Source organism: Diorhabda carinulata, chromosome X (genome assembly GCF_026250575.1).
Source record: "Diorhabda carinulata isolate Delta chromosome X, icDioCari1.1, whole genome shotgun sequence".
In the NCBI taxonomy this organism is placed as follows: Eukaryota; Metazoa; Arthropoda; class Insecta; order Coleoptera; family Chrysomelidae; genus Diorhabda; species Diorhabda carinulata.
Genome location: NC_079472.1, coordinates 17,753,501 through 17,780,891, shown reverse-complemented (window position 1 = coordinate 17,780,891; position 27,391 = coordinate 17,753,501). Strand labels below are relative to the sequence as shown.

Genomic DNA, 27,391 nt, shown 5'->3' with positions numbered 1-27,391 from the left:
TTACCTTTCAATCATTCTTCTTGCTCGAGATTGAGGCCAAAATGTGATAAGTTTAATATTGTCAAGCTTCTGTCAAAAAAATGGTCCCAGAAGTACCTGGCCTAACCTAGAGATGGCGGTAGGTGCTTGGAAAATACCACTGTTTTAGAAAGTACACAATCTATACAACATATGTTTCAAGTTTGGAGACGCCACGTTGTTTATTTAATATTTTTTTGGCAATCATCAATAGTGAACGTTTTTAGTGAATTTGTAAACATGAAAATATATGAAACATAGTATGAAGTATGGAAAAAACCTCCAATATTAATAAGAACGAACTAAGTAGAGTAAACAAAGTAAAACCATAACCTCAAAAATTTTCTCAAGGTATTGACCACTCTTAGTTAATTGATTCTCATTGATATTCCTTAAATCTTATGAAATTTGATGATATTAAACTTATAAGATATTAAACAGGATCTTTGTTATCAAATTAAATTAAAAACCATCAATATCAAAAATAATAATTTAATAATAAAACACATAAATTATAACATTTATAGCAAATGCCATTGATTTATTAGACCCATCAAAATTCTACAAGATTCACTTGCCAAGTCGTACGGATGAATGCTCGAGAAGTTCATCGGTGCATAATATGATGTCACAGTGTCTTAATGGTAAAGAATATAATGTTAAAAAAATCATAATTCCTGTCTAAGATCAATGACAAAGCTCACGTTCGATTACAGTCATGGCGACGCTATAAAGTTTTATTCTTAGGATTGGGATAATTCGAAATAAATTAAATTAGTTAAGAAAGCACTACGCCCACAAAATATTGTACAGATAACAAGAAATATATAAAAATATGAAAAGGGGAATCGGCAGGGTTTGAGATGAAGATGGGGGAGAAAAACGATGAAATTCATTCTATTGGAGACAATAACTGGCTACATAATTCTAGAACTAGTGAAAATAGATGTATATAAGCAGACAAAATAGTAATAGTAGCATTTGAAAAAATGAGAAATGAAGTAAAAACATTGATAAAGATATTAAAAGATTTATAATGATAGTAAATATCGAAATATATAAGGGATAATAGTAAAATAACAAATGGAGGAAGATCTAATAATGAAAGGACAACGAATAAATGAAGAAACCACATTTTAATATGTAGTAGTCATCACAGAAGAAGGTAAATACAGTTATAGATAAAGAACAGAGTGAAGAATGCCAATAAAATAACAATATAACTCGTACGGAGACATAAAGAAGACCTCAAAGCATAATAAGAACAATGGCGGGCAAAACAAAAACATTAGACAAATGAATGAAGCTGCAAAATGATTTTAAGGAGAGTGAAAACTCTAATCCCACTATTCTGACGCTAGAAAAGGCATGAGGTGTTCTAGAAAAGAAGAAGAAATTCTAGTTTTGATTTCCATGAAGAATTATAGAAATTATGAGACTGAATAAAATGACAATCATATATAATATTGAAATGTGTGTGCTATTGGTGAGAAAATAGTCGAAAAACCTACAACATCATTTTATTTTCATAAAATTTCATAGATATTATTTGGAGAAGACGTTGTATCTAGTAAAAGTTTAACTTATGGTGAGACAGCGACTAAATCACACAGTTTATACTTTAAATTTGCTATTAGTATGCTCGTAAAGTTGTTTCTTTGGTCATTGTCGATTCCTATATGCTACAAATGAAAAAAAGAAGACATGAATATATAAAGAGGCATGACGTTCTTTCTTTTTTTACACAATGAAGGTGTGCGGAGACATGGGAAATGAGAATTAGTCAAACATTCATGTATTGTTGAAGAGAGTTTTCTTTTGCGAGAACAATCAATTGTTCGTTTCTATGTTTTGTTCATATTATTTGTTTTGTATCAATTGTATAGAAAATCGACTTTAAACGTTCAAAAAATTATTAACTTAACATCATTAAATACTAATACCGCAAGCAATAACTGATAATTAAATTAATTCTACAACTATTTTGGATTATTTTCAATACATGGCGCTCAGGCGGATAAATTTTTATCTTCTTATTACATGAGTTTAAATGTATTTAACAATTACATCACTCGACTAACTTAAACTAGTTTACAAAGTCCTGAAGATGATAATTTGATGATGTAAATGTTAGTATCGTGGTAGTAATAACGTGAATTTACACGTAACTTATTTGAAGACTTTTCACCCTTTATAACGAAATCAAAAACTAACTTTTGTTTCATCAGCCCATTGTTTACTTTGAAGTCGTGTCTAAGACATTTTAAGGCTACTATTGTGACTTGTCCACTATCTAAATAATTGACTATTACATTTTTTATGCCACTTTTTAATACATACTAAGTGATATCCATTTAATTGCACAAGACGTTCGTAAATACTAGAGAAGGTTTTCTAGGTTCATTTCCAGTGATTTTGGTAGTTCTAACTAAAAACCAACAATATTAGATAACGACGTGCTAAGGACAAAGGTTAAAGCAAATCCATCCCTGTCAGACAATTGAGAAACTCTCTAAACTTAATTGACCTAGAACATTTGGAGCTGAAGGGGACACGACAGATTGATCCAATGGCATCATACAGAACAATTTTCTGATTGATAATCCAGAACGCATTCCAATCGAACGTTCGCATCCCAAATAGTTTTTTTTGTGGAGTTTATATGGAATTGTTCGTTTTAAAGTGCTAAAACTTCATGTCAATTGTGAACAATCGGATCGAGTGAACCAATCATTGTTGTCAGCAAAAAGATCGTTCTCAAACACAGCAATGCAACCCCACACTGTGCAAGACGAATTTTGGAAAAATCTATAAATTTAGATGGAAGATACTGCTTTATCAGAGGTACTAAGCAATTTCTAGAAACATTGATCTGGATCTTTTGGAGAAACCCTAGTAAGTTTGATAGCATTCTGGATATCTTTCACAACTTGGAATAATTTTTAGAAAGGTTAATAACTAACTATTATTGAAAATATTCTGCATCTTTCTGAGAGACTCAAGTTTGATGTTTGATGATATAAAGTTTTCGAACACTCCACACGAATAATTCAGGATATTTCTTGAATCTCGAGACACCATGATTTCTGATCATGCAATGAGATTATATCATTATTTATATGAGCTATCCTAGCATAATTATGATTAGATCCACTAAGTAATATTGATCTCTCTTATTCATCTCTTACAGGATGCGTGCAGGATAGTCTAAAACTACAATATTCACGCACATGGTATGTCTACCAAGCATCAACAGAAATTCATTGTCTATAAAAGGGGCACAAAGAACAGCATGTGTTCTAAAATCTATAATGTACCTAAAAGCTGTTAATGATCCTATATCTAACAGTACCAATTTCGGGTGAGCCCTTATAGCTATTTCAGTTCTTAACATAATAGACCCTCCTCCAAAATTTGTTGAAGGAAAATATCTCATCGTCGCTTCAATAAATAGGTATTCTTCGATCTGTACCGTCCGTGAAGTACATTACCTCAATCTTGAACGTTCCAGTCCGCATGTTTTCTTGTGAATCTTATCCTAGCTGCATGGTGTTCCTTGGTTAATTGAGGAGCAATGTCAGTTTCTCTGGTTCTAATTGTAGCATTTAAAACATTTCTCACGGGAAGTTGCATTTTTAACAATCTGTGATCTACAAGTATAACCTCCGGTTTTTTTTATATGTAGCATCTACCCGGGACACAATTGATTGTTTAACTTCCATTATGTAGGTAACGAGCCTCTGATTGAGCTCGTTTTCAATAAGAGAGGTTTATTGAGGAGCAATGTCTAGCTCTAATTGTAATATTTGAAAAATTACTCATGGTTTGTGAATTTACTTTTATATTTTGAACTTCAGCTAGCTTTTCTTGAAGGTGTCTTGCCCTTTCATGTCTTCTTCGTGAAACTTGTAGTTTTAAAAATCTGTATAGCCGACGGTTGAATCTGCACTGGCCTTCCATCATATCCTCCGGTTTCTTGATATCTAGCAACTACCCGCGACACAGTCGACTGTTCAACTTCCATTATATTGATAACATATCTTTGACTGCGCTTGTTTTCAATAAGAGCAACAATTTTTTCGTTTTTTTCATTAAAATTTGTGGTTATATGCTTTTCCATAATCGATATTAATTGAGAAATACCCAATACTGTACTCTCGATCTGTATCGACCAAAAATTGATAAAAAGCAAAATCCAATGAACATTTATTTTTTATCTTTTCGTAAAAATTTAACTAATCGCCTCGATTTTTGTATTTTGTTAGTTTATAGTAGTGTCATAATAAAATTCGACTAACGCTAATTTTGTAAGCAATGCTGCAATTTTTAATGGTGATGCTATAATTTCAGATCTTTCTTTCGATAATTACATATAATTTTCAGGAATCTCATAATTGATATTTAGAGTTTTTTAGTCACTGTATTTTTCTTATAAATATATAGATTTCAAATGCTACTGTAGCATCAATAATTTATACTGTTTCATTATTTGCAATTTTCTTCGAAATTGGGTTTCACACACGCATCACATCACTTCTTGTGGGATACCAATAGCCTTGTAACGAAAATTGCACGAAGTAATTGAAATAATTTGAAAAGAAAAAGACTTAGGTATAATGATAACCGGGAAAATTGGTAGCAAATTATACCATTTTCAATATAGCTCTGAATCGCATGAGAAAAAAGGTGGAATGACATTTTATTTAAGTAACAAAGTGCATTACTCTTTTCTATATTACTTCTACGTATTTCTATTGAACTGTATAAACAGTGGGAATAGTCTTAACTAGACACCTCTTATAATTATATATATAAGATTACAAATAATGATAATATCTACTCACGATATTGTGATTTTGTTGAATGTACTTAATTAGAACAACAAAGACAGATTTTAAATGTTCATTCATTCAAATGAATTTTCTAGCAATGTCTGAATGCAAAAAAATGTGATGAATCTGGAACCTATTTTGGAATGGAAGAAGACATAATACCAAATGAATCCACCCACATAGAGTAGAAATTTTTTTAAATAATTGAGTGTTTGGAACTGATTCACACAAAATCGATTCACCACTACACTGAATTTACACGGTAGTCGTCTGAGTAGTCTCTCTTGTTACTCAAAAACTGAAATTTTGAAAACTTACGATGGGTACTGAAAATTCTGACTTAAAACCACTACAAACAACGGATAAGCAGCGCACTTCCGTTTTCGAAACGGTACATTCAAGACAAGGATTTTTTTTTATATCGGATAGTCACGGGGGATGACACTTAATTATCTTTTGACACACTAGAAACTAAACGGCTATCAATGGAATAGAAGTCACCAAGGAAAGTTGAGCCTAAGCAAACCTTAACCCTTAAAAACTTCATTTGCATCGTTTTTTGAGACAGAAAATGCATCTTGTGAATAGTTTTCTTACCACGAGGTCAAAGTTCTTCCTTGGTTGTTAACACTATGAAGATGATGACGAACTGAAAGAAAGAACATGTCACCACGTGGCTAAAAACTCAGACTGCAACTTTCTATGGAAAAGCCATACAAACTGCCCAAGTTTGCCTAATCAAATTTCGAAAATTATGTAGAAAGTGAGTTTAACTGATTTCTCTACAATAGATAAGACATCATCTTATATACGCTCAAACAAGTACTCGATACAACGATGGTAAATTCAATTCAAAAGAGCAGAAACTCTCAAATGATGTCTAGACAGATAATTATATTTAAGATGAGAAGAAAGCTGAAAAAAATCGTCGAGACAACATTTATGATGACTTATTGTCATTTTATGACTGTATCATAAATATGAGATGAAAATAAATATGATAATAACAATCACCAGGTATCTACAGTTTCACTAATTACTTTTTCCTTTATTAGGATAATCATCAGGAATTTCATGATTTTGTTTATTTGATTTCTATGATACAAGACACTCAATTAAATAGTTTTAATCGTTATTATTATAATTACAAGCTTTATTAGTATATAATTAGAAAACGATTTCTTCTCATCAATTGAATTACAGATTATTTAAACTTTCCTTCAGTTAAAATGAGATTGTGACTTGTTTTTTTAGGGATGTGTCCGATAGAAATTGATAAAAAATATGATTAGAATATCAATTTTTATCTACAAATAATGGATAAAGTTTGAAATAGAATATGAGCCGTTGAATTTATAACTTCAGCTACAAATATGAAAAAGTTAAGAAAATAGTTTTAATTCGATTTAGAACAATGAAATCAGAGTACTTAAAATGTTGAGAAAGTCAAGTATAATACAAGCAGTCAAGTAAAACTGATATTTTATAAATTTCTAGCATTAATTTTCTTACGATGTTGAGTGTTTAAGTGGTTGAAAAAACACTAAAAATCATTAGCGAATATTGGAGAATTGTAGAGGATTATTAAAGTTATTAAGGACTATTTCCAATTAACAAATTAAAAAAAATGAAGGTCGTAGCTAGTCCTGGTAAAACTATTCAAGAGAAAAATAAATTTAATAGCAATATAGGCGTCTAAGTATTGATTATAAACCCATCAGATACGATGGATTTAATTTCGAAAAATATATTGATTCAGAGAGTAATTATATAAACATTTCAAGCAATCATCTCCGAACGTATAATCAATTTTTTTTCTCAAAATTATTACACTATGTGGCTAATGTGACTCTAATAAGTTTTAATAGTCTCAAGAGAAAATTTTCTCGGGTCTTATAAAGTTGAAGGTTATTATATTTCATATACAAAAATCTATATTAGTTCAACTTCGTTATGGACTTGGAAGTCACTGTAAATTTTTGAAAAACCACTAAGAAGTTATATTTGGAAGTACTTCAAAGTTTCTGTTTTCGAATTTTTCATACAAGTATTGAACACACTGTTTGCAGTACCACTACAACAGCACTCACAATCACACTGTCTAACGCGCGTTTAAGTTTAAGTTAAGTTATCGTCTTCAGGGACTTTACGTTGTCGAAACGCTCCTCAAACAATTCGAGAAATTCCAACTTAGTACCAACACAAAACAATGTTGTAGTAAACCACACAAATTTATCGATGTTGGTGAAGTAGCTATTATAGTGTGTACTTACAATTAAATTCTATATCAAAATTCGATTGATTTAAATATAATTTCATTCATATAAATACGAATGTTGTTACTTAAGAAGAGATGATTTCTTCTTCAGTCGTGGTCGAGAATGATTCGTCTCCTGCGACTAGTGTCCCTGATGTCAACATGTCCATTTATTCTGGGAAAACATGCGACTATTTGCTTCGAAGTGCTTCGGGCGCCAACAACTTTTGTTGGATTTGGCTCGTCTTGAAAGACCCATACAATCGTCACGAAATCTTTTGAAGCACCGCGATTGACTTTTTTCAGCCTTTTTTCGCACCAATGAACACAAGCTTTTTTGGGAGATTGTCAAGTATTCAATGCGATTAAATCTAAAACTACCGATTTTGGACGATCTTACATGAAATTCATCCTGTATCGAAGAACGACCACGATTGAATTCTGAAAACTAGCGACGCAAGAAGGCTCGAGATGGTGCTTCTTCACTAAAAGTCGAAACGTTGTGATCAGCATAATGCTTTTGGTATAATCCATGTTGTAATTGATAGAAAATGTTCGCGATTCAATTCTATTGTTTGACCAAGATGAATGTTTTAAGTAAACAATTCAAATATCACTCGCATGACAACACTTTCTAATTACGTTCACCATAAAAATGTTTTTGATAGCGATGTCGGATTGACATATTCACTGTCAGTGTTGCCATATCTCAAAGCTTAAGTTAGTTCTATTAATTCCTCTAGTTTACAGCTGGAAATTATTGTTACTTCTTAGACCGTTTTCCATCGCTTGACTCTTTCTTGGACTATTAAGTTATCGTTGAGAATAACTATTGCTATTTGATTTTTCGCCAACTCCAGCGGTTAGCATATTGCTTGTTGCTGCAACTAATACCGATTTTTTTATATCTTCTATATGGCATATGGAAACAGAAGAAATCAAGATTCAAAAGAAAGTTCACCAAGGCCGCGTTCTTTCCTCCACCACAAGTGCTGGAGGAAAGACATGAGGAGGTAAACATTAATCAACAACTTAAGATTCGCCAATGATATTGCTATACTGACTGAGACCGAAAAAGATCCTCAAATCCTATATAAAATCGTTATAAATATTGAAAAAACTGAATTCATGGTTATAAGTAACAACCTTCTTCTTTTCTTCAACATATTGTAGGCCTTAGGTCTCTAGTTTTCAACTTGTCAGTGTTGAGATGTTGATGTCAATCCATTTATCTTTTTGGAGGTCTTCGTAAAGGTCTTCGTGTCCCTGGTTTACCGTCTCGTGCGATCTTTTCTAACCTTTCTCTGGTCATCCTGTCCACGCGTTCGTTCCGAGCTCTTCTACGTTTACGTCCCTATTTGACTATGTCTTCCACCTCACATTCGTGTCTTATGTCTTTGTTTCTCTTACTGTCTCTTAGTGTGTACCCGCATACGTTTCTGAGTATTTTCATTTCTGTTGTTCGAATGATGTTTTCAGTTCTCTTGTTTTGGTTTTATACATTTAAACTTTTGCCCTTTTGTTCATACTGGTATTATTCCAGATAATGTCCCGGAGTGCGTCTGATATTCGGCTGACTTTGTTTGCTTGTTCTTTTACTTCATTTATTCTGTTCTGATCTGCGCCGATTTGTGTGCCTACGTAGTCAAATGACGTTAGGTAAGTAAAAACACTTTTCTCACACTGAATGGAAAACAAATAGTATGGGTGCAAAAATGCAAGTACCCTGGTTCAGTCATAAACGCTCAAATGGATCCAGACGATGAAATAACTCGAAAGGCATTTGTCTCAAGTACTCCCCAATGTTTGCGAACAGAAATCTAAGCCTCCACGTCAGAATAGGATTGTTGGAATGTTATGTATGGTCAGTACAGCTGTACTTGGACCTTAAAAGCTCAAATGATCAAAAAACTTGAAGCATTTGAGATGTGGCTCTATAGACGCATCTTGAAGATACCCCGGACTGACAGAATCACCAACGACGAAGTACTAAGACGCATTTGTCGCGAAAGAAAGCTGTTGACAATTATTAAACAGAAATCTAAACCTCCACGTCAGAATAGGATTGTTGGAATGTTATATGTAGGTAGGTAGGTGGTTATAGTTATAAACATTTATTTCGAACTATATAAACTAATTCAAAATTATTTTTTCCAGTTCATTTGATGATAAATCAGTTGGTCAAACTAATCACTGCTAAAGATTAATTAAAATTATTATTTTCAGGAATATTACCTACAAAAGGATTTTATTTAATTGAGAAACAAGTATCAATCCAAAGTTTTACAAAAAGTACTAGAACTACAATATGCTGGACTAATTGTTGGATACTAAGAAGATCCCGCGTTTGCAGAAGGTAACGGCTAGGTCTGGAGAGTGCTATACCCTTAATAATCTTCTGTAGTTGTTGTTTTATGTTTAATTTTCTTTGTATTATAGCAATTTCCATCCTGGGAATTATGAAACAAATTTTATAAGATTTATAATGGTTTCTTGACAATTGTTCTAGCAGTGTATATAATAATTTTCAAGAACAATGTAATGTAAAACAAAAAACGCGTTTAATTAATAAAAACGACATCGTGTATAAAGCACTAACAAGCTACTAACGCCTTTAGGTCTCGAACGAACATAAACTAGAAACTTTTTAATAATAGTTTGCCTTTGAAAGGATATCACGGCGAGCCTTGAACTTTGTGAAAGTAATATAAATCACTAAAAAAGAAAAAAGCACATCTCACCATATTTATCATTATTCTGCTAAGTTTAAGACAGTGTTGATCGTTCGTACATTGTTTGAAGGAGCCTTAGGGTACTATCTTGAAGAATTTTAAGATTAGTTTGAGAAATATTTGTAAATTGGAGGGTTCTGCCTTCGATGAGAAATTTAGATAACGATTTATAAGTGGATGGTTTGTGGAAATTTGCATTTTTCAACTTACACTGACAAAACGGATTTTATTGATATAAAAATGAATTTCGACGCGATTTTTGATTGTATAAAGACTTTATAAACCAGGTTCAACATATTTTCGTCTAATTTTTATATGGTAGCATCCACCCCGGTAACCAGATTTGGATCTCATCTAGTATACGTGGGATATGATGGAAAAAATAGTGTCCAAGTACTACTACACTTCAAAAAGTCTAGCGCTTGGAACGAGATGCTATAAGCAGACATCGACCATCCCAATTCTTGATTACATCATGCAAAAAAATAAAAGTGAATGAATTTTTCCTTCTTCTTTTACTACAAAAAACTTAATAAGGAATTGAAGTGCTTCTCAATTCACGTTTATTTTTCATAGTTCCCTCAACTTGGTCTTGATCTAACTGCTATAAACTGCCTTCTTTGTACTATGTTTTCATATAATTGCGGGTCGAGGACTCAAAGTAAAACAGTCCAAGACTTTTTTAGAATGTCAAAGTTTCGATCTTTTATTTGAACTTTATGCTAATCATTATTAAACGATCTGATTATTGTTTTACTTCTAATTTCACAATTTTTTCCTCACTTGCTTATCTTCATCAACGTTTGAGCTATTATTTACCATCATTCAAGTCTTGATAAAGATCAAATAAAACATCGAAACTTTGACATTTCTAAAAAATTCTTGGACGGTTTTATTTTTAGTCTTCAAACAGCAACACCATTCGAAATTCCATACTAAGGACAATAATTACAACAATGACTCTGTTTTTATGAAAACTTATCTTGTGTTTACTCATCATCTGGGTCTAGACTACGCATACAAGGTAGTAATTGCTGTTCGAGGAAAGTTTATAGTGGTGGTAGTTATATTCAACACTTCGAAATTACATATTTGAGACTACCATGTACTTGGGGAAACGCAGAAATATGTAGCAAGAACTAAAGATCTAATTGTGAAATCACCCGGTGCGATCAATTGGTGATGTGCAGGACAAAGACGCAGCAGATGGAGACTATGAGTCATTTAAGTAATATACCAAAGAACTGCTCACACAACTGCAATGTCTTGAATAAGTTTTCGTACATGGCGAGGGCTGTATGGATCAATTTCTAGTATAGGATTGTGAGTGCGATGGTGGTCATGGCCAAAGATAAACGATTTCAAACCAAGAAAATTGTCAGAACTATTAAAAATATGTTAATTGAGAGGAGACCTCGTATAGATATTATCAATCAGAAGAAAAACCTGCCATTACTAAAGATAAATAGTTCTTGGTATCATATAAGGAAATTCACTGGTAAGAAATTACATGAAATGTTCATCATCTAAGCCACAAGAAGAATCATACAGTTAAAGTTCTGTCTACATGGTAATTGTAGATTGTTTAAAGGGGATCTATAATTCATAATAAAGAGGCAGTTGACTAGCCAATATATTCGAGGTATGTAATCCCAACAATCTGAAAATAACCTCTACTGTATAGGAGGCTCTGTAACGGAATCTTTGCGAATTAGCTGAAGCCTATAATCTCATGGAATGCTTCAATTTCAAAGCATATTTCGATAGTAAATCGATTTCGCAATAATTCAAATCGATTGAAGGCTTGAAATCTTCACCGATATTCATTGTTGTATATAATGAATAATCACGTTGAAATATGTAGGTACTCGATCAAATGTCAGATAGCAAAACTATAAAAACAGCTACAAGTAGCAGATAAAATCGATAAAATTTAGAAAGATGACTTCTAATTGCGACTACCACTTGCGAAACAGAAAACACGTTAATACCATTGAAACGTCTTAAAGCAAAACGTTATTTATGTGTTACCTCGTAATTATTCTATCATAAGTTGAATTTATGTTTCCTATTAGGTAATTTTCTCTTTAAACTAAGCCTTACAAGGTTATCTTCTGATATAATTGAACGAGTTTTTGCCGCATTCTATTCGACGTATCTCTGATGTACCAGTTGACAAATGACATATTCCTTTAATCTAGCTAGTAATTAACTGAATTAGCGAAATGTTATTCCATTAATTATTCAGAATAACGTCTTTTGGTTTGATTCGTTCTTTTATTCGATTGGTAATCTATGTCACAAAATAATACAAAAAGTATATCCAATTAACCAACTTTATCAAGAAAAAATTAACCACTACATCGTTTTCCGTGAAGCTCAAAGGCAAATAGTGTTCAAACTTGGATTGACAACGTAGAAAATATCTAGTATAATATTTTGAACAAGAATGGAAGTATTTAAAATATTTTGATAAAGACTAAGAGAAGTCTCAATGTCAAATTTTAACCTGTCTTTCAGAAGAGACCTAAAATCAAGAACATTTAGAAGCATAAAAATATTTTATTGAGCGTTTAAAAGCGTTTGCCGTTTTCATTATCTTATCCTGGATAAAACACAACAAATTCCATGCTTTCCACCTACAAGTACGAAATCGGTAGAGAAAACATCGTGTCGAGCAAATCACAGCATATTATAACACTATAAATGAACTTCCCCTCGTAATCTAGCTATATGAATAATTAGAAATGCTGAATAGATCATTTGGGAAGAAATTTATAACAATCATATGATTAAGACTCGAGTTATATGCATATTGTGCATACTTTTGGTTTTTTTGAAAATTTGACGGCATATTTTATGAAATGTATGATTTTTTACCGGTACTAAACACTAAACTGTCTGTTCATACAGCTTAAAATTAACTAAACACTTAACTAAATACTTGCTCACTAAACTCGTGTAAACGGGCCTTCACATCGGCAGATCAAATTTTCTTGTGCGCTCGTCGAACGATCTTTAGGATTCGACTCAGTTAGTTTTCTAAATGTACCGATGCACGTGCGCTTTTCGCACCCCACCCTTGGTGTTTCCCTAAATTTCATTAGCCCCATTACCTACAGCTCGCAATTCCTTTCTTAAGCAGGATGTGACCTGTATGTTGATCTACTTCATTTTCAATTTGTGGAAGGGGATAGGAAAAGTTTCATATTTTAATGGTTTTGCAAAAATTTTCTTTCACAATAATAGGTATTTCAAATACACATCACTAATCTTTTGAATTTATACTTTTTCTGTTATTTTGTGCTCCATCAACTTAATCTCAATAATATTATTGAATTTTTCATAAAAATTGTTTATAATCATTCAATTAAACATAAAATAATATTTTTTAACACACAAATTCCATAATAAATGACAAACTAATTCAAATAAATTTTGCCCTTTAATTTAATATTTTTTTTCTAAGAAAATATATGCGAATATTTCAAAAAATTTTTTTGCTAGATTTAACATATGATAATATATTCAAATAACTTAATACTAATATAGAACAAACGCCTTATTTTAATTGATACGTTCTTAAATATAATTCCTTCTCCATTTTCATTTGATAGTTTACCCTCAAAGGCATTTCCTCTTGTATTTCGATCGTACGAGCATCCGGCGACTTTACTATACAATGCATACTCTCAACTTCCTTTCTTTCATATTTATTGGTAATTTTAAGAACCACAAGTCATTGGCGCCTCTATTTATGAATCAATGAGTCATTCAACGGAAAATATACACGAAATTCTCTCTTAGATTTTTTTAATGACGATGTTGGATGTAGAAAAAAAAATTCCTTTGAAAATAGCCAATATCCATTAATTTTTTGCGCTAATATACACATTATAGAAGTTTTAATAAAGTTTAATTTATAACTATCGGAATTTATCCAAATATTTCTTCTCTAGGATGATAAGGGATGTATGATATAATAATACGAGGGCTGCTACTCAAGTTTTAAGGCAACACTGATGTGAATATGTCAAAACTGACATTGTCATTATGAAGTTTGACATTTCTAATGGTGAATGTACTTAGAACATGTTATCATACGGGTGCTATTTAAATTGTTTACAGATATTTGAAACATTCATCTTCATCATCAACAAAAGTTTTTGGAATATACAGGGTGTTTTAAGAAAAGCTGATCCCGTCTCTAGGATAGATATAAAACTGAAAAATATTTGCTCAGTAAAAAATTCGTAGCGCGGTCAATTCAAGGCGTTTGCTGCAACTACAGGTAACATCAATACATCCAATGAATTTGTTTTTATGTATGATTCTCATAGAGGGCGCTGGTTACACCAAAAAGACTTCTATCTAACCTAGAGATGGGATCTCTTTTTTTGAAACACCCTTTAGTTTACATATATGTATTGACGTCAAAAGTGTTTTATGATTATAGATTGAAGGACAAATAATAATTTATACCTAAAAACACCGACACTAGCACTTTGAGGACAGACAAAAGTTAAAAGTAACATTGAATAAATTAAGAGCTGTAGTGGTAGCAAAAATTTATACTGGAGAATAAAAACAGAAATCTCTAGTAAAAAAACTAAGAATTAGTTAACAAAAATCGATGTTTTTTAACATATATCTTAATAAATGGGCTCCCCAGACAAAATCAAAAAACTACTTCGAACTTACCAAAATATCAGTTTGCTTGTGTAGTTGTCGTTCGAGAGAAGAAGCATATGATGGAAAAATGTCAGTCGCAATCCCCAGTAAATCAGTACCTGGTACTCAAAATAAATCTCTTCCCTATGTTGATTTAAATTTAGAAGATAGAAACATTGTTGAATTGATTCAGTGTGATTTAATATCCAATGTAATGTTACTGTAATGTTAAGTTACTTAGAAAGTATTAAACTCATCCATAGCGAAAGAAATTCCCTTATTTCAACAAGATAGGATCTACAGTGACTCTCAAGACCAATAGTAAATCTAATGTTTTTTCTTTATAGTTTTCCAAGAACTCGTTTTAACACTTCTGCCTGAGATCTGATAATTCAGTGAATAAAAAGAAGAAAAAGTTAATTTCTCGTGATTATAGTTCAGTTTCCATTTGCTCTCTTCTCTAATTACTTGATTTATACATCAAAATCGATGGAATTACAAGCAGTCATGGCTGCTTTATTGATCTAGATAACTCGCCGTGGTTGATTCGGATTAATGGTTAAATCACAAGTTAGAAGATCTTACTTTTAATATAATAATACATTTTACTTTGATGCTGTTTTTTTTTAATATCAAAGCGACGGAACTTGATACTTATCTATTTATATGGCTGAATGATCGAAAACGTTCGAAGAGATGATACAGGATATTCAAACAAAAAAACTATAAGCCATCGGCACTGTAATCTATCCTTCTAATGGTACCTCGTTTATCACAGTGTTTATTCTATTGCCAAATATACTGTTTTAATAATCATAATATAAATTTTAATGATAGCATAAACTACACAAGATTAGTATGGAAAAACTTTAATAGATATATATCAAATTATATAAATATTAATAAATTAAATAATTTTCGTAAGCGAAAAGATGCAGCTAGCCAACGGAACGATTTAAACTGCCAAGATTATTGAACCACAAGCAGACAAAATCTAGAATGTGAGACAAAAAATGATTAATTCTGAATTTCTGAATATAGGTTAGTCTAGGCAATTAACACCTTAACCTAAAAAAAATTCAGAGGTTAACACGAACAATGATGACGAAGAACAACAAAAACCACCACCCTGATCATCTACTAATGAAACAACTCCTTAACCTTGTGAACCGAAAAGAAGGTTGAAGAAGCTTAATTAACCTTGTGATAAAACACGAAATCAGCAACCACAGCGGATTATATCGAAGACGGTTAAGGATTATTCACGCATCAACCTCGTATCGCCAGAATCTGGCTTCAAGATTCGAGTATATTGAAAAGATGCCTTAAACAGATATTTTACTAGTAAAAGAACGTTGAAGAGGCTTTTAACCTTGTGAACCAACGCCTTCGACATGTGATAAAACACGAAATCAGGAACCACAGCGTATCATATCCAATGTGGTTAAGGATTATTCACGCATCAACCTCGCATCGCCAGAATCTGGCTTCAAGATTCGAGTATATTGAAAAGATGCCTTAAACAGATATTTTACTAGTAAAAGAAGGTTGAAGAGGCTTTTAACCTTGTGAAACAACGCCCTCGACATGTGATACAACACAAAATCAGGAACCACAGCGGATTATATCCAATGTGGTTAAGGATTATTCACACATCGACCTCGCATCGGTAGAATCTGGATTCAAGAATCAAGTATATTGAAAAGATGTTTTAAACAGATATTTTACTAGTAAAAGAACGTTGAAGAGGATTTTAACCTTGTGAAACAACGCCCTCGACATGTTATACAACACAAAATCAGGAACCACAGCGGATTATATCCAATGTGGTTAAGGATTATTCACACATCGACCTCGCATCGCCAGTATCTGGCTTCAAGATTCAAGTATATTGAAAAGATGTTTTAAACAGATATCTTACTAGTAAAAGAAGGTTAAAGAGGCTTCTAACCTTGTAAACCAACGCCCTCGACATGTGATAAAACATGAAATCAGGAACCACAGTGGATTATATCGAAGACGGTTAAGGATTATTCACGCATCAACCTCGGTAGAATCTGTCTTCAAGAATCAAGTATATTGAAAAGATGTTTTAAATAGATATCTTACTAGTAAAACTTTCTATCCAGAGACTGAAAGCTACTTCGTGATAGTTATCTACTAATAACTAAAAGAAAAGGTGATTAAGAATCCAAACAATTCGACAAAAGTAAGAAATGTCAACAAACATCAAAGACAATTAAACATATACATCTAATACTGAATATCTGCACCAGCTTAATCAAGTGTGCAACATCATTCACCAAAAACTGACCAAAAAGTTCGGCCTTCTCAATACGTATACACCATATTATCAACCGCAGGTGCTTCAAAATGAAATTTTTAGACTTTACTACGATTATCACTGATGACAGGTAACAAATAACAGTTCTGACAGCGTTGTAGTTGTCAGAAAAGTCAATTCAGTCCTTCTCATCGAACGACATAGCCATATTGAACACCCACAAAATTCTTAACAAACACCAGTAGAAACTGGCCGAATATGCAGATCTCGCAATTGAGATTATACAGATATGGCAAAACCAAAATGTATTTATGTCAGCATCCGACGTCGTGCCTAAAACCTTGCACGATAGATATTGTTCGATAAATTTTTATAAAACAATACGTTCACGATTTGACGGTATACAGGTGTTGTTCAGTTACACACGATACATGCTCCTACCATAATGAAGAATCAAATTATGGATTAATAACAAGGATTTAAACCAGAACGCGCACTGAGATACATTTAACGGTCAGATAGTGTGCAGCTAATATGTTATGTCCAGATCTCAGACGCTGTACTTTATCTCTAGCACCTATCAATTAGCTCCAATTTTAAAACTTCATCTGCTTTCCAGATAACTATGCACATTACTAATTGGGAAAACCTTCTGAGTGTTAACAACTATCTGTTGAAATGAAATTCATTGGGTTATGAAAACAGTGAAGGTGATAAAAGAAAACTGACGAAAATTGATTCAATTCAATGAAGTTATCAAGTTATCTGATGGGTGAAGGTCGATCTCCCACCGGCTCTCAGACGATTACTTAACTGATACATTTTCCGCAAGAAGTAATAATTTTCATTTCATCTTCATTCTTCAAAACTCCAAACGCTAATTTCTTATGAAATTTTCCCGATTCTCGTATATTTTCAAATGTGTATTTATACATTTTTTGGAATTTAACTAAAGTCTTATTTGGACACGAACCTCTCCCTTTGAACGTTTCTCTGTATAATACTTTTACTTTCATAAGCAACAATGGTCAAACGCCTACAACGTTTCGTTCACGAGAAAACCTTCGATCTCGATGTCTATGGATTTATGAATTATGAATCGGTGTCCAATCGATTTTTTTCTCTTATTACGACCAGTGTGGCCCCGATAAGTCGGGTGTTTAATGCAAACAATCATTCAACCAAAAGTTAATACATCAATTTCAAAGCTGAACGTCCACTATGAATTTTTTATTATACCCTAATAAAAAATTTACAATCGATGGATGTGATTATTATGATTTTGATTGACGATTTTTTAGGGCTAAGTAAGTTATTGCGTTTCCATCTAGAACTAGTCACAGTCATCCAAATTTCCTCTTTAGTTATAATTTAGGGGATAAAATCTTAATCAAGGTGAGAAAACTAAATGTTCATCGGTGAAATGTCTCGAAGCAAATTTGCTTCTTTGTAAGTATCAGTCTTTAACAAAATCCTTTTCTTTTTTAAATGTCATTTGTAAACAGTTTTTAAAATTATTATATCATCTATTATCACCATAGAAAGATTCTTCAACAAAACTTATAGTATGCAGCAGACTGTTGGATACACTCCAACAACCATGTCAAGTTTCAGTCTCTTCTTGTTTCAAAATGGGTGAGGTTCGCGGGAAAAGTGTAATCTTCTCCAACTTCTTTATAAAAATATGTTGATTCAAGTGAAAAAAATAAATATACAGTCCACAAAAAAGACATTTTCTTTATGTAGCTAAAATCTCTACATAAATTTGGTCCTTCGAGCCGGATTGTAATTTTTCTTCATCTTCCGTCTCTAGTCGCTTGATATAGACCTGTTACACGTCTTCTGAATCTACGATTTCGTCTTCAGGTTCTTTTTCGTTTTGAACTTCGTTATCTCCTTCATTGTTCGGTGTCGATTTTTTGTTTTGTTCATCTTCCATCATAACTATATTCGAATTTATCTTACTGACTTTCCTAATAGTGGTAAACATCTCCTGAAATAATCTTTTTTTCATGTGATATATGATCTGATTCGGTTTCACGCAATAATCGTTAGTGTAATATTTTTTCGGTAAAAAATTGAGCCTCGCCGTATACTTATTCTTTTTAATCGGTTTAATTTAATTTGAAAAATGTTCAAGGTAGTCATAGTCAAGTATGAAAGAAATATATTAAGAACGACAATTCAGATTGAAAAAAAATATTATGTTAATAAAAAAATTTAACGATCTTTTAAGATGTTTATTTTTTGGTGGAATATTTATAGTCGACCTCCGGGTATTTTTTAGAACCTCGTCTTCTCCTTCTTATAGCTTGTGTAACCCAATGCGAAGGTGAAAGTGAACGAGACAAGATAATACGCTGGACATAACTGAAAGTGGACTGAACCACGTTTAGAGAATAATGAACTTAGTATTACAATCGGTCTGTGATTGTAAATCAGTCAAAAGCTATTATCTTGCAGCGATATTGAGAATTTATCATTGTTATTTCAATGTTATTGTTAGAAATATTCTAATTTTCATTAATTTTGTTTGAAATAAACAATTTTTCTCGTTAATTACTATTACACACCTTTTTTGTGGAAAGACTTAGTCATTAAACAAATATGATCCTCAGGGCAAAGACGTACGTTTTTAAACATTGCCAAATATAGATAAGAAGTGAAATGCATCATGTTGAAGTTTACACACCCACATAGTCTGGCTAATTTCATCATAATGGTAGTTAGGATTCAAATAGATGTTATCGAATAAGACATTGTGGCTTTCAGGTAAAAAAGATTTTGGATCCTGTTTTTACATGGAACTGTCAATGTTTTTAAACAAATTTTGAATCAATCATGCTTCAGCTGTGCTAAAATGATGCCTTCTTACCTCAAGTCAGCTAGCAATTGATTTTAATGTTTAAAAACAAAAAAAAATCTCCCATTAATACTAAATTTAACGCTCTCGAATTTGAGAACAGAAATCGAAACTACATTTGAAAAAAGTGTTTTTTTTTGCGTAAAATATAGAATCTCTTTTAGTAATCGGTGCAGGATTAGGAAATGTTTTGAGTAGATAAAAGCAATGAATTCGATACAAAACCATTTTTAATGCCAGCATAAAGAATATTCACCCGTTTCTTCCTTAAGCATAACTTTTAGAATCATCAACCCAACCATATTTATGTACGAAAGCTTAATTCAATATGCAAAACTTAGTAGTATCAATAAGAGCGCAAGATTTGATTTTCGCGCCAAGTTTGACATATTGTCACATGTTTAACATTATGTCACATGATTATAAAGTGACAGATCGAAAGTTGAAAGTATCCAATTGGTAAACATGGAGATTACACTGTAGAACAACGCGACTTTATTCGAAAGTTCTTGTTTGGTTATGTGAAACATACGATACGAGCTTGTAGAGCTCGCTTAAAACAAAACATAACGGCAGTTCGCGAGAGTGTGACAGAAAGAGACGTTAATTCTTCATCGGGTACAAGAATTGGACATTTCAACAGCGAATTCTAGCAGAAGATTCACAGCTGGATCCCTACAAAATCCAACTTCTGTCAGTAGATCATAAATAGAAGAAGTTCTTGCCTCGGTTCAAGTTGATAAAGATTACCCTGGAATGAGTCGAGGCACACTAAGGAAGCTTTCAAAATAAAGTTTTCGCTATTTTTTTTTGTGTTTCCTTCAAGAAAAATGTTGAGAATATGGAATTGTTGGAATTGCAGAAAATCGTGGAATGATTCTGGTTAGATCAAAACCATATCAACCTTCTTGCACAGATAAATTTCCAAGAAAAAATAATTGTGAAGTCAAAGAATTGGTCAAATGTCAAAATAACACAATAAATGATAATAGTAGGTATCATAACTTACCGTTGTGTTCAGCCACGTTATCCAAACGACTAGTGGAAGTATTAACTTCATTTTTGCTGAAAAAAAATAAAAAATCCAGTCAGTTTGATTAACGCAAAATAAGATCTACTATATTCCCAGTTCCAGTCCCAAATTATGTTATAAACAATAACATTCAATTATTGTAGCGAGGTTAGATAAGAAGGCTTAGTAGTCTAGCATCAAAAAATATAGTTGCATTTGAGTTGGATACAATGATTATAGCGCTCATACAATCTTTCGATATAGTTTTTATAGTACGATTTGTCTTTAACCACAAAATAAGCTCAAGTTTCGAGGTTAACCTCTTCATCATATATATATCAGATTTTCTATATAAATTCCAGCCATTTTCCATCACTATTCCCTGTATTTAGTCGGTTAATTATAGAAAACATGTTATTTTGTAAAAATAACTGATTTTCCATATAAATTCCAAGCATTTTTCATCGCTATTTCCAGTATTTGGTCGGTTAATTCTAGAAAACATGTTTTTTGCAAAAATAACAGATTTTCTATATAAATTCCAGGCATTTTTCATCACTATTTCCAGTATTTGGTCGGTTAATTTTCGAAAGCATTTTTTTTTGCAAAAATAACAGATTTTCTATATAAATTCCAGTCATTTTCCATCACTATTCCCAGTATTTGGTCGGCTAGTTTTAAATGTGTTTTTGCAGAAATATTGCACCCTATCGGCCTGAATTATTTGAGAAAATTTACATCTAAACTGAAATCGAAATATTATAGTTGCATCACTTTATTAAGACATAACAAAATTCGTAAATCCCCTCGACATAATTCCGATGGTCTGTGGGTTGTTATTCAAATCCAAATCATCAACACAATAAGTGAATACATTATAAACTAAGTTGAAATACATTAAAACGTCAATAATAGTCATTAGATTCCGATCACATTTCCAATAGAAGATTAAATCGATACGGGGAATCGACGTGAAGACTTTCCAACTAAACACAAAATTACATGGTTATTGAATAGAAAATACAGTCATTCTTTAAAAAAGATCGAGTGAAACGAATTCGGGGAAATTGGAAAGAGACGTTTTCATTTGAAATGTAATCATCACGAATAGAGAGACTGCATAATTAACGTACAATATGGAATAATGAAGATAAGTTTATGTGGAACTGATGATATTTTGTCAGTATTTTTAAGAACGTTACTTTTCAAATATGGAATCCACCTTCAATGAACAAAAATTTCAAAATTGCAGTTAAGTTTTTTATAGAAAAAAAAGAATATGTTTAAAAACAATAAAATTTTTCATTTAGAAAATAATATAAAAAAAAATTTCGAATCATTTTATTTCATCATCACTAATATCTTCTTCTTCTTTTCGTTCGTGACAGAAGGTGCTCGATTGTACGTTGCACGTTTTTCTTTTTCCATTGCTCCAAAATTCGTGCCCCGAAATTTTGAAAAACAAAGCATTTAGTTTTTCTACAATAACTCGCTCAATTTTCAAGCTAGAAACTTTTTTGATAAAAAATTTTGTAGGGGATTTCAAGTACTTCAACGTCATATGAATTAAAACTTTTTTCAACCCCCGGTTTCGAAAAGGGTGCAATTCAAAGGGGTTACATTTGATACGAAAATGCAAACTTTGAAGTAATGTATATGCTTAAATTTTTATGATACATAGATTTGAAAAAGCTCAAAATTTTTGGCAAGAAAAACCGTACAATTAATATTTGAAACATTTTCTCCTAACATGAATAGTTTTTGGTTTATTTGGGAAATTTTTTTTTTCAAGATTACGTTAGTACAGTGTTTAATTTGATCAAAAAATAAGCATTCGACATCAGCCAAATCACATGGATGATATCAATAATACATAAATAAAATTAATTGCAAATGGATTACGATTAATTTCAATTAGGGTGGTGATGACGAGGGTATAATTATTACATTTTTTCAAAAAAAAAGAAGAAACTTTATTTTTGTTATAAATCAGTCAACTCTTACACAAAAGACTTTTGACAGTGCTCATTTTAAAGGTTTTTCTATGTGCTTTGAAAAAGGTTTCTTGAGTTTTTATCAAAAATACCATCAATTTCAAGTTATTTGAGGTTATTAAAGGTTTTGAACTTCGGGGCTCCCCAAAAATATCCATCCTCCAACGAGCAATAATTCAGTTATTATTGAATTGACAAAGGTTCTTAGAAAAGAATATTTTTATTTTTTTATTAACTCAATTTTTGTTTTGAATGTTTTTGCTGCTAAATTGAAAATTTTTCAAGTACGGTAAAAAATGCGTTTTTTGCGTATGAAATAAAAAACAGTTTCAATTAATCTATAAACGTACGAGATTATTTTAATGAAATAAATTTTCACCCTCAGGGCAAAAGCACACTTAGGCACAGGGTAGATTACAGGGTTATAAATATTACCTTCATACCAATTTTCAAGAAAATCGACATTAATTATCAAAATTTCAGGGGAAATCGGCTGATACCTAGTCTATTAATCAAATTTAATGTTTTAACATCTTCTAGTGTATGAAAAATCATTGTAACAGAAAATAATATTGTGAAATAGTTTGTAGAAAATCAACTTTGATGTCATTATGTAATAAGAAAATAGTTAAAGGTACTTGGAAATACCTAAATAACAATTTTTTTCATCCTATCTACTTTTTTATCACGGGACATGCTGTATACCAGCTGAGTTGTTACAGTTATCATTAAATCAAGGGCTATAAAAATTCCATAACTGTATCTAGATGATACCTAACAACCACCTTAATCTAATCAAGATATATGGGCTTTTCTGTGCACGCTAGCCGGTCTAGTACCATCAACCATATGTTAAAAAAAATATCTGATTTGTGTTGCCGTTTAGAATGTGTATGTACAGTAGTTGTTATAAAGTCCGAGTCCTTGATATTTCATCGTTCAGTTAGTTCGTTGCATAATTTAACCACAGTTAAAAATAGACATTAATAAAATAATAATTGTTTATTATTTTCTTCAAAAAAAAAGTATGGTAATTATGATTGTCGTTAATTTGGGATGCCTCAAAGATCAACTTTTATATAAAATACGATAAAAATATAATGATTACGTAACGATTCTATTATTAGAAATTCGACCTTTGATAATATACAGTTGGTAGTACAAGAATTTTAACTAGAATTAATCAAGTAATTATAATTATCCCCTCACACTTTTATCAACAAAAACGAGTACGAAACTCGTGAGAAATTTTTTTATTAAACATTCTATTCAGTTCAATCAACGGTGTGTTGTTACAGTTTCAATTTAAAATAATTCGTATTTGCGTAACTAGCATCAAGTGGCGTGCAAAAATAAAATAGCCAAAGGATAAATAATAATCAGATGTTTTAACACAAAGCAAGAAATCGCTTTAATTGTGAATCTTGCAAATAATGAATACTTTGATGTTAACATAAGCATTCACAGTTATATTTGGTTAATTTTCAATTTTGTTCAACGTTTTCGTAGCTTTAATTCTGTAGGATAACGATTTGTTTGTATCATGTAAACATTTTTTTTATTCAATTGCAAATTTACAACCTTCTGGCCACGACTTTTCGATCTTTCCCGTTCCATTGGATCAGTGTAAAGCTTGGATATTAGTGGATTTTGGTGATTTTCGTTGCGAATTTTATTTCTTATCGTTGATGTCTAAATAATTTCATTGATGTTTGGAATACTGAGGTCTGCGTGTAATGTGTGGTTGCTTATAAACAATGGAGCATTAGCTATTACGCCAAGTATTTTAGATTGAAAAGTTTGCAGTATCTTGGTGTTTGATGGTTTACTGCAACCCCATAGCTCTATGCCATATGTCCATATTTGGTTTTAGGATGATTTTGTACATAAGAATTTTATTTTCCATTGTTAACTGCGATCGTCTGTTAGCCAGTTCATATTTTGAAGTTTTAGCTTTAGTTGTGTTTTTCTTAGCTTGTATGTGTTTCTTCCAAGTTAACTTTTGGTCCAAGTGTAGTCCGAGGTATTTGACTTCTGTTTTCACTGGAATCGACATATCGTTAATGTACAGACACCTCGTTTTGTGGTGAACGTGATGTCAGTGTTGACTTTAATTCTACACTGATGTAGCCATTCTTGTTGAACATTTAGGTTGTATTGTAGGGTCTGCATCTAAAGACATTATTGCAGTATGATCTGCGAAAGTAGCGATTAGGGTATCATCGGTAATTGGAATATCAGCAGTATACATAAAGTACAGATAAGGGTAAAAGACACTTCCTTGGGTAACGCCTGATTTTATGGGTTGATAATTGGATAAGGAGGTTTGGACTTTGAATTGTACATATCTATTACATAGGTAATATTTAAGTGAAAGGAAGATATGATGGGGTAATTTTTGTTTTTATTTTGAACAGTAGTTCTTCGTGCTATACTTTGTCGAAAGCCTGTTGGATGTCTAAAAATGCTGAAGCCCATGATTCCTTTTGTTCAAGTGCTTGCTTGATATTGTTCACTATGACACTGTTGGTGTCTCAAGTATTGTTCTTTAAATCCAAATTGATGTGTTGGAAACGCTTATTCTTTAGGTATAATTTCCCTAATTCTATTTTTTCGAGGAGTTTAGATAGTTGTGGTAGGAAACTAATTGGCCTGTATGAGCAGGGTCCATAATGATAATGATTAATTTGTAGTATTCTATTGTATCTTGTAGTGGTTAGTACGATGGTTCCCGGTGATGAGATCGTATTCTGGAGTTTTGTGTGGGCTGAACAACTGAATTTCTCTGTAAACTTCTGATGGGGTGATTGCTCTTAGAGGAGCAATGTAAATGAAGAAAATTATGTTGATGGTTGGGATCCTTCCTGAAGAAAACATTTGAGCTACTCCCATTTTTTTCTTGATAGAATTGTCAATGTAGCCCTTCACAACAGATGAGAATATCTAATCTCTATGCAGTTTTATTGTAATCAATTGACCGCTTACAGTTGCCAACTGGACCTCCGAAAACAGTGACCAGAATAGAGCTCTGTCAATTTCAGATATTGGGTAATTAAACGTGGAATTTTGTCAATGGTTCCAATATCAAGAGTTCAAGTGTTAAGGAAATGGGTTTTAGACTAATACACTTTTTTCTAATTACAATCGATTAATCCTCTACAATTACAAATAGTTTTGATTGTTGTGGAAATCAGATTTCAAAATTTTGGGTCCATAACCTTGTGAAATTGTCGTTACGTAATTCGTAATTACGATCTTCACATATTTTCTTGTATTTATAAGAAATACTTTGAAATATTTTATATCTGACGTGTCAAAAAATTAAACTTTCAATTGTTCATCTAGTTTATTACCACCCAATTGTAGTTACCAAAATTTTTCAAATATAATGTTCAAACTACTTTTCAATGTTGGTAATAACGATCTGTCACTTTGAAATGTCAAACAAAAAAAGTATAATGATTTTGACAGAAACAGGTACTTTGTAGATCGTAGAGGCAACCGTCGTCGAGTCAACGACCAACGAAAGTCGAAAGTTTTGAACATGACCTCAAAATTTTATCTGTGATTGTCATAGTATCAATAAATCATAAATGAAAATCATCAAAATTCGCGGCAACTAAGAAAAAGTTAAATTTTGTAAACTATTCTTATTAATTCCTACAAAACAGAAACTAATATTTTTATATTATTTTAATTAATTAAAATACGGAAAGAAAGCGAATCGAAAATCCCCCACCGGTTGATGTTAGTCCTAATGTTGTCCCATTTTGTTCAGAGAGGGGTTGATAGAAAAATATTTGTATGGTCTAAAATGACACATAATTCTGTTTACACACAAACATTCTATTTTAAAAAATTATTGCCTGAGTATGGTTTGGATGGCTGTAGGTAAAATAAACATAAAAACAAATCCAATCTATCTCGTGCACGTAGTTTTGAGGGGTGTAAGCGTTTTAAAGAGTGCCGAGAGAGCAAATCAAAATTCAAAGCAATGTTGATAGTTTCTTTCGACAATAACGGTATCGTGATGACTGAATAGATTCCAGAGGGTGAGACTGTCAACCAGACTTACTATTTGTCAGTTTTGGCAACACTGCGAGAACGAGTTCGTAGAAAACTGCACCAAGACAATGCAACACGCTATCTGTGAAGCAGTATTGGGCCAGTAAGCGTACTCCAGTGCTCGAACACCCGCTGTACTCACCAGATTTGGCACCTTGCGACTTGTTTTGTTTCCGAAGATCAAATCTGCTTTGAAATGGACCCGATTTCATCCGTTGGAAGCGATAAAGCAGAGCTCCTAAAGGCACTCACCATAGAAGACTTCCAACACTTCTCCGATCATTGGAAAAAACGAATGGAAAAGTGTGTGGCGAGTAACCAGTCTCGTTATTTAACGAAGAGATAATAACTAGGATTGAAATGACACATAGGGCATTTAGCAAATGGAAACTAGCTCTCACTAATAAAAACCTCACAGATTAGACGTGGTTAAGAGCATGCCGCTGTTACGTATGAATCATTTGTTTGTAGAGATTTGAGATATAAAGATGACACAATGAATAAAATAGAAGCGTTCGAGATGTGGTACTATCCGAAAATCCTCAAGATCCTGGACGTACCAGTAATGAAGAGGTACTTAGACAGTTGAATAACGAAGGAATTCAGGAAAATAGAAGAGAATGGACAGGTCGCAATACTAGAATTGGATCAGACTATAAGTAG

At 32.2% G+C, this 27,391-nt stretch overlaps 1 protein-coding gene across 1 annotated transcript in view; it reads right to left on the bottom strand.

Moving 5' to 3' along the window:
• The window catches only part of LOC130900700 (uncharacterized), a 254,210-nt gene that overhangs the window by 189,952 nt on the left and 36,867 nt on the right, over window positions 1–27,391 (bottom strand). The window contains 1 exon segment of the mRNA XM_057811483.1: window positions 20,667–20,722. Coding sequence (XP_057667466.1) covers window positions 20,667–20,722 — 56 coding nt within the window.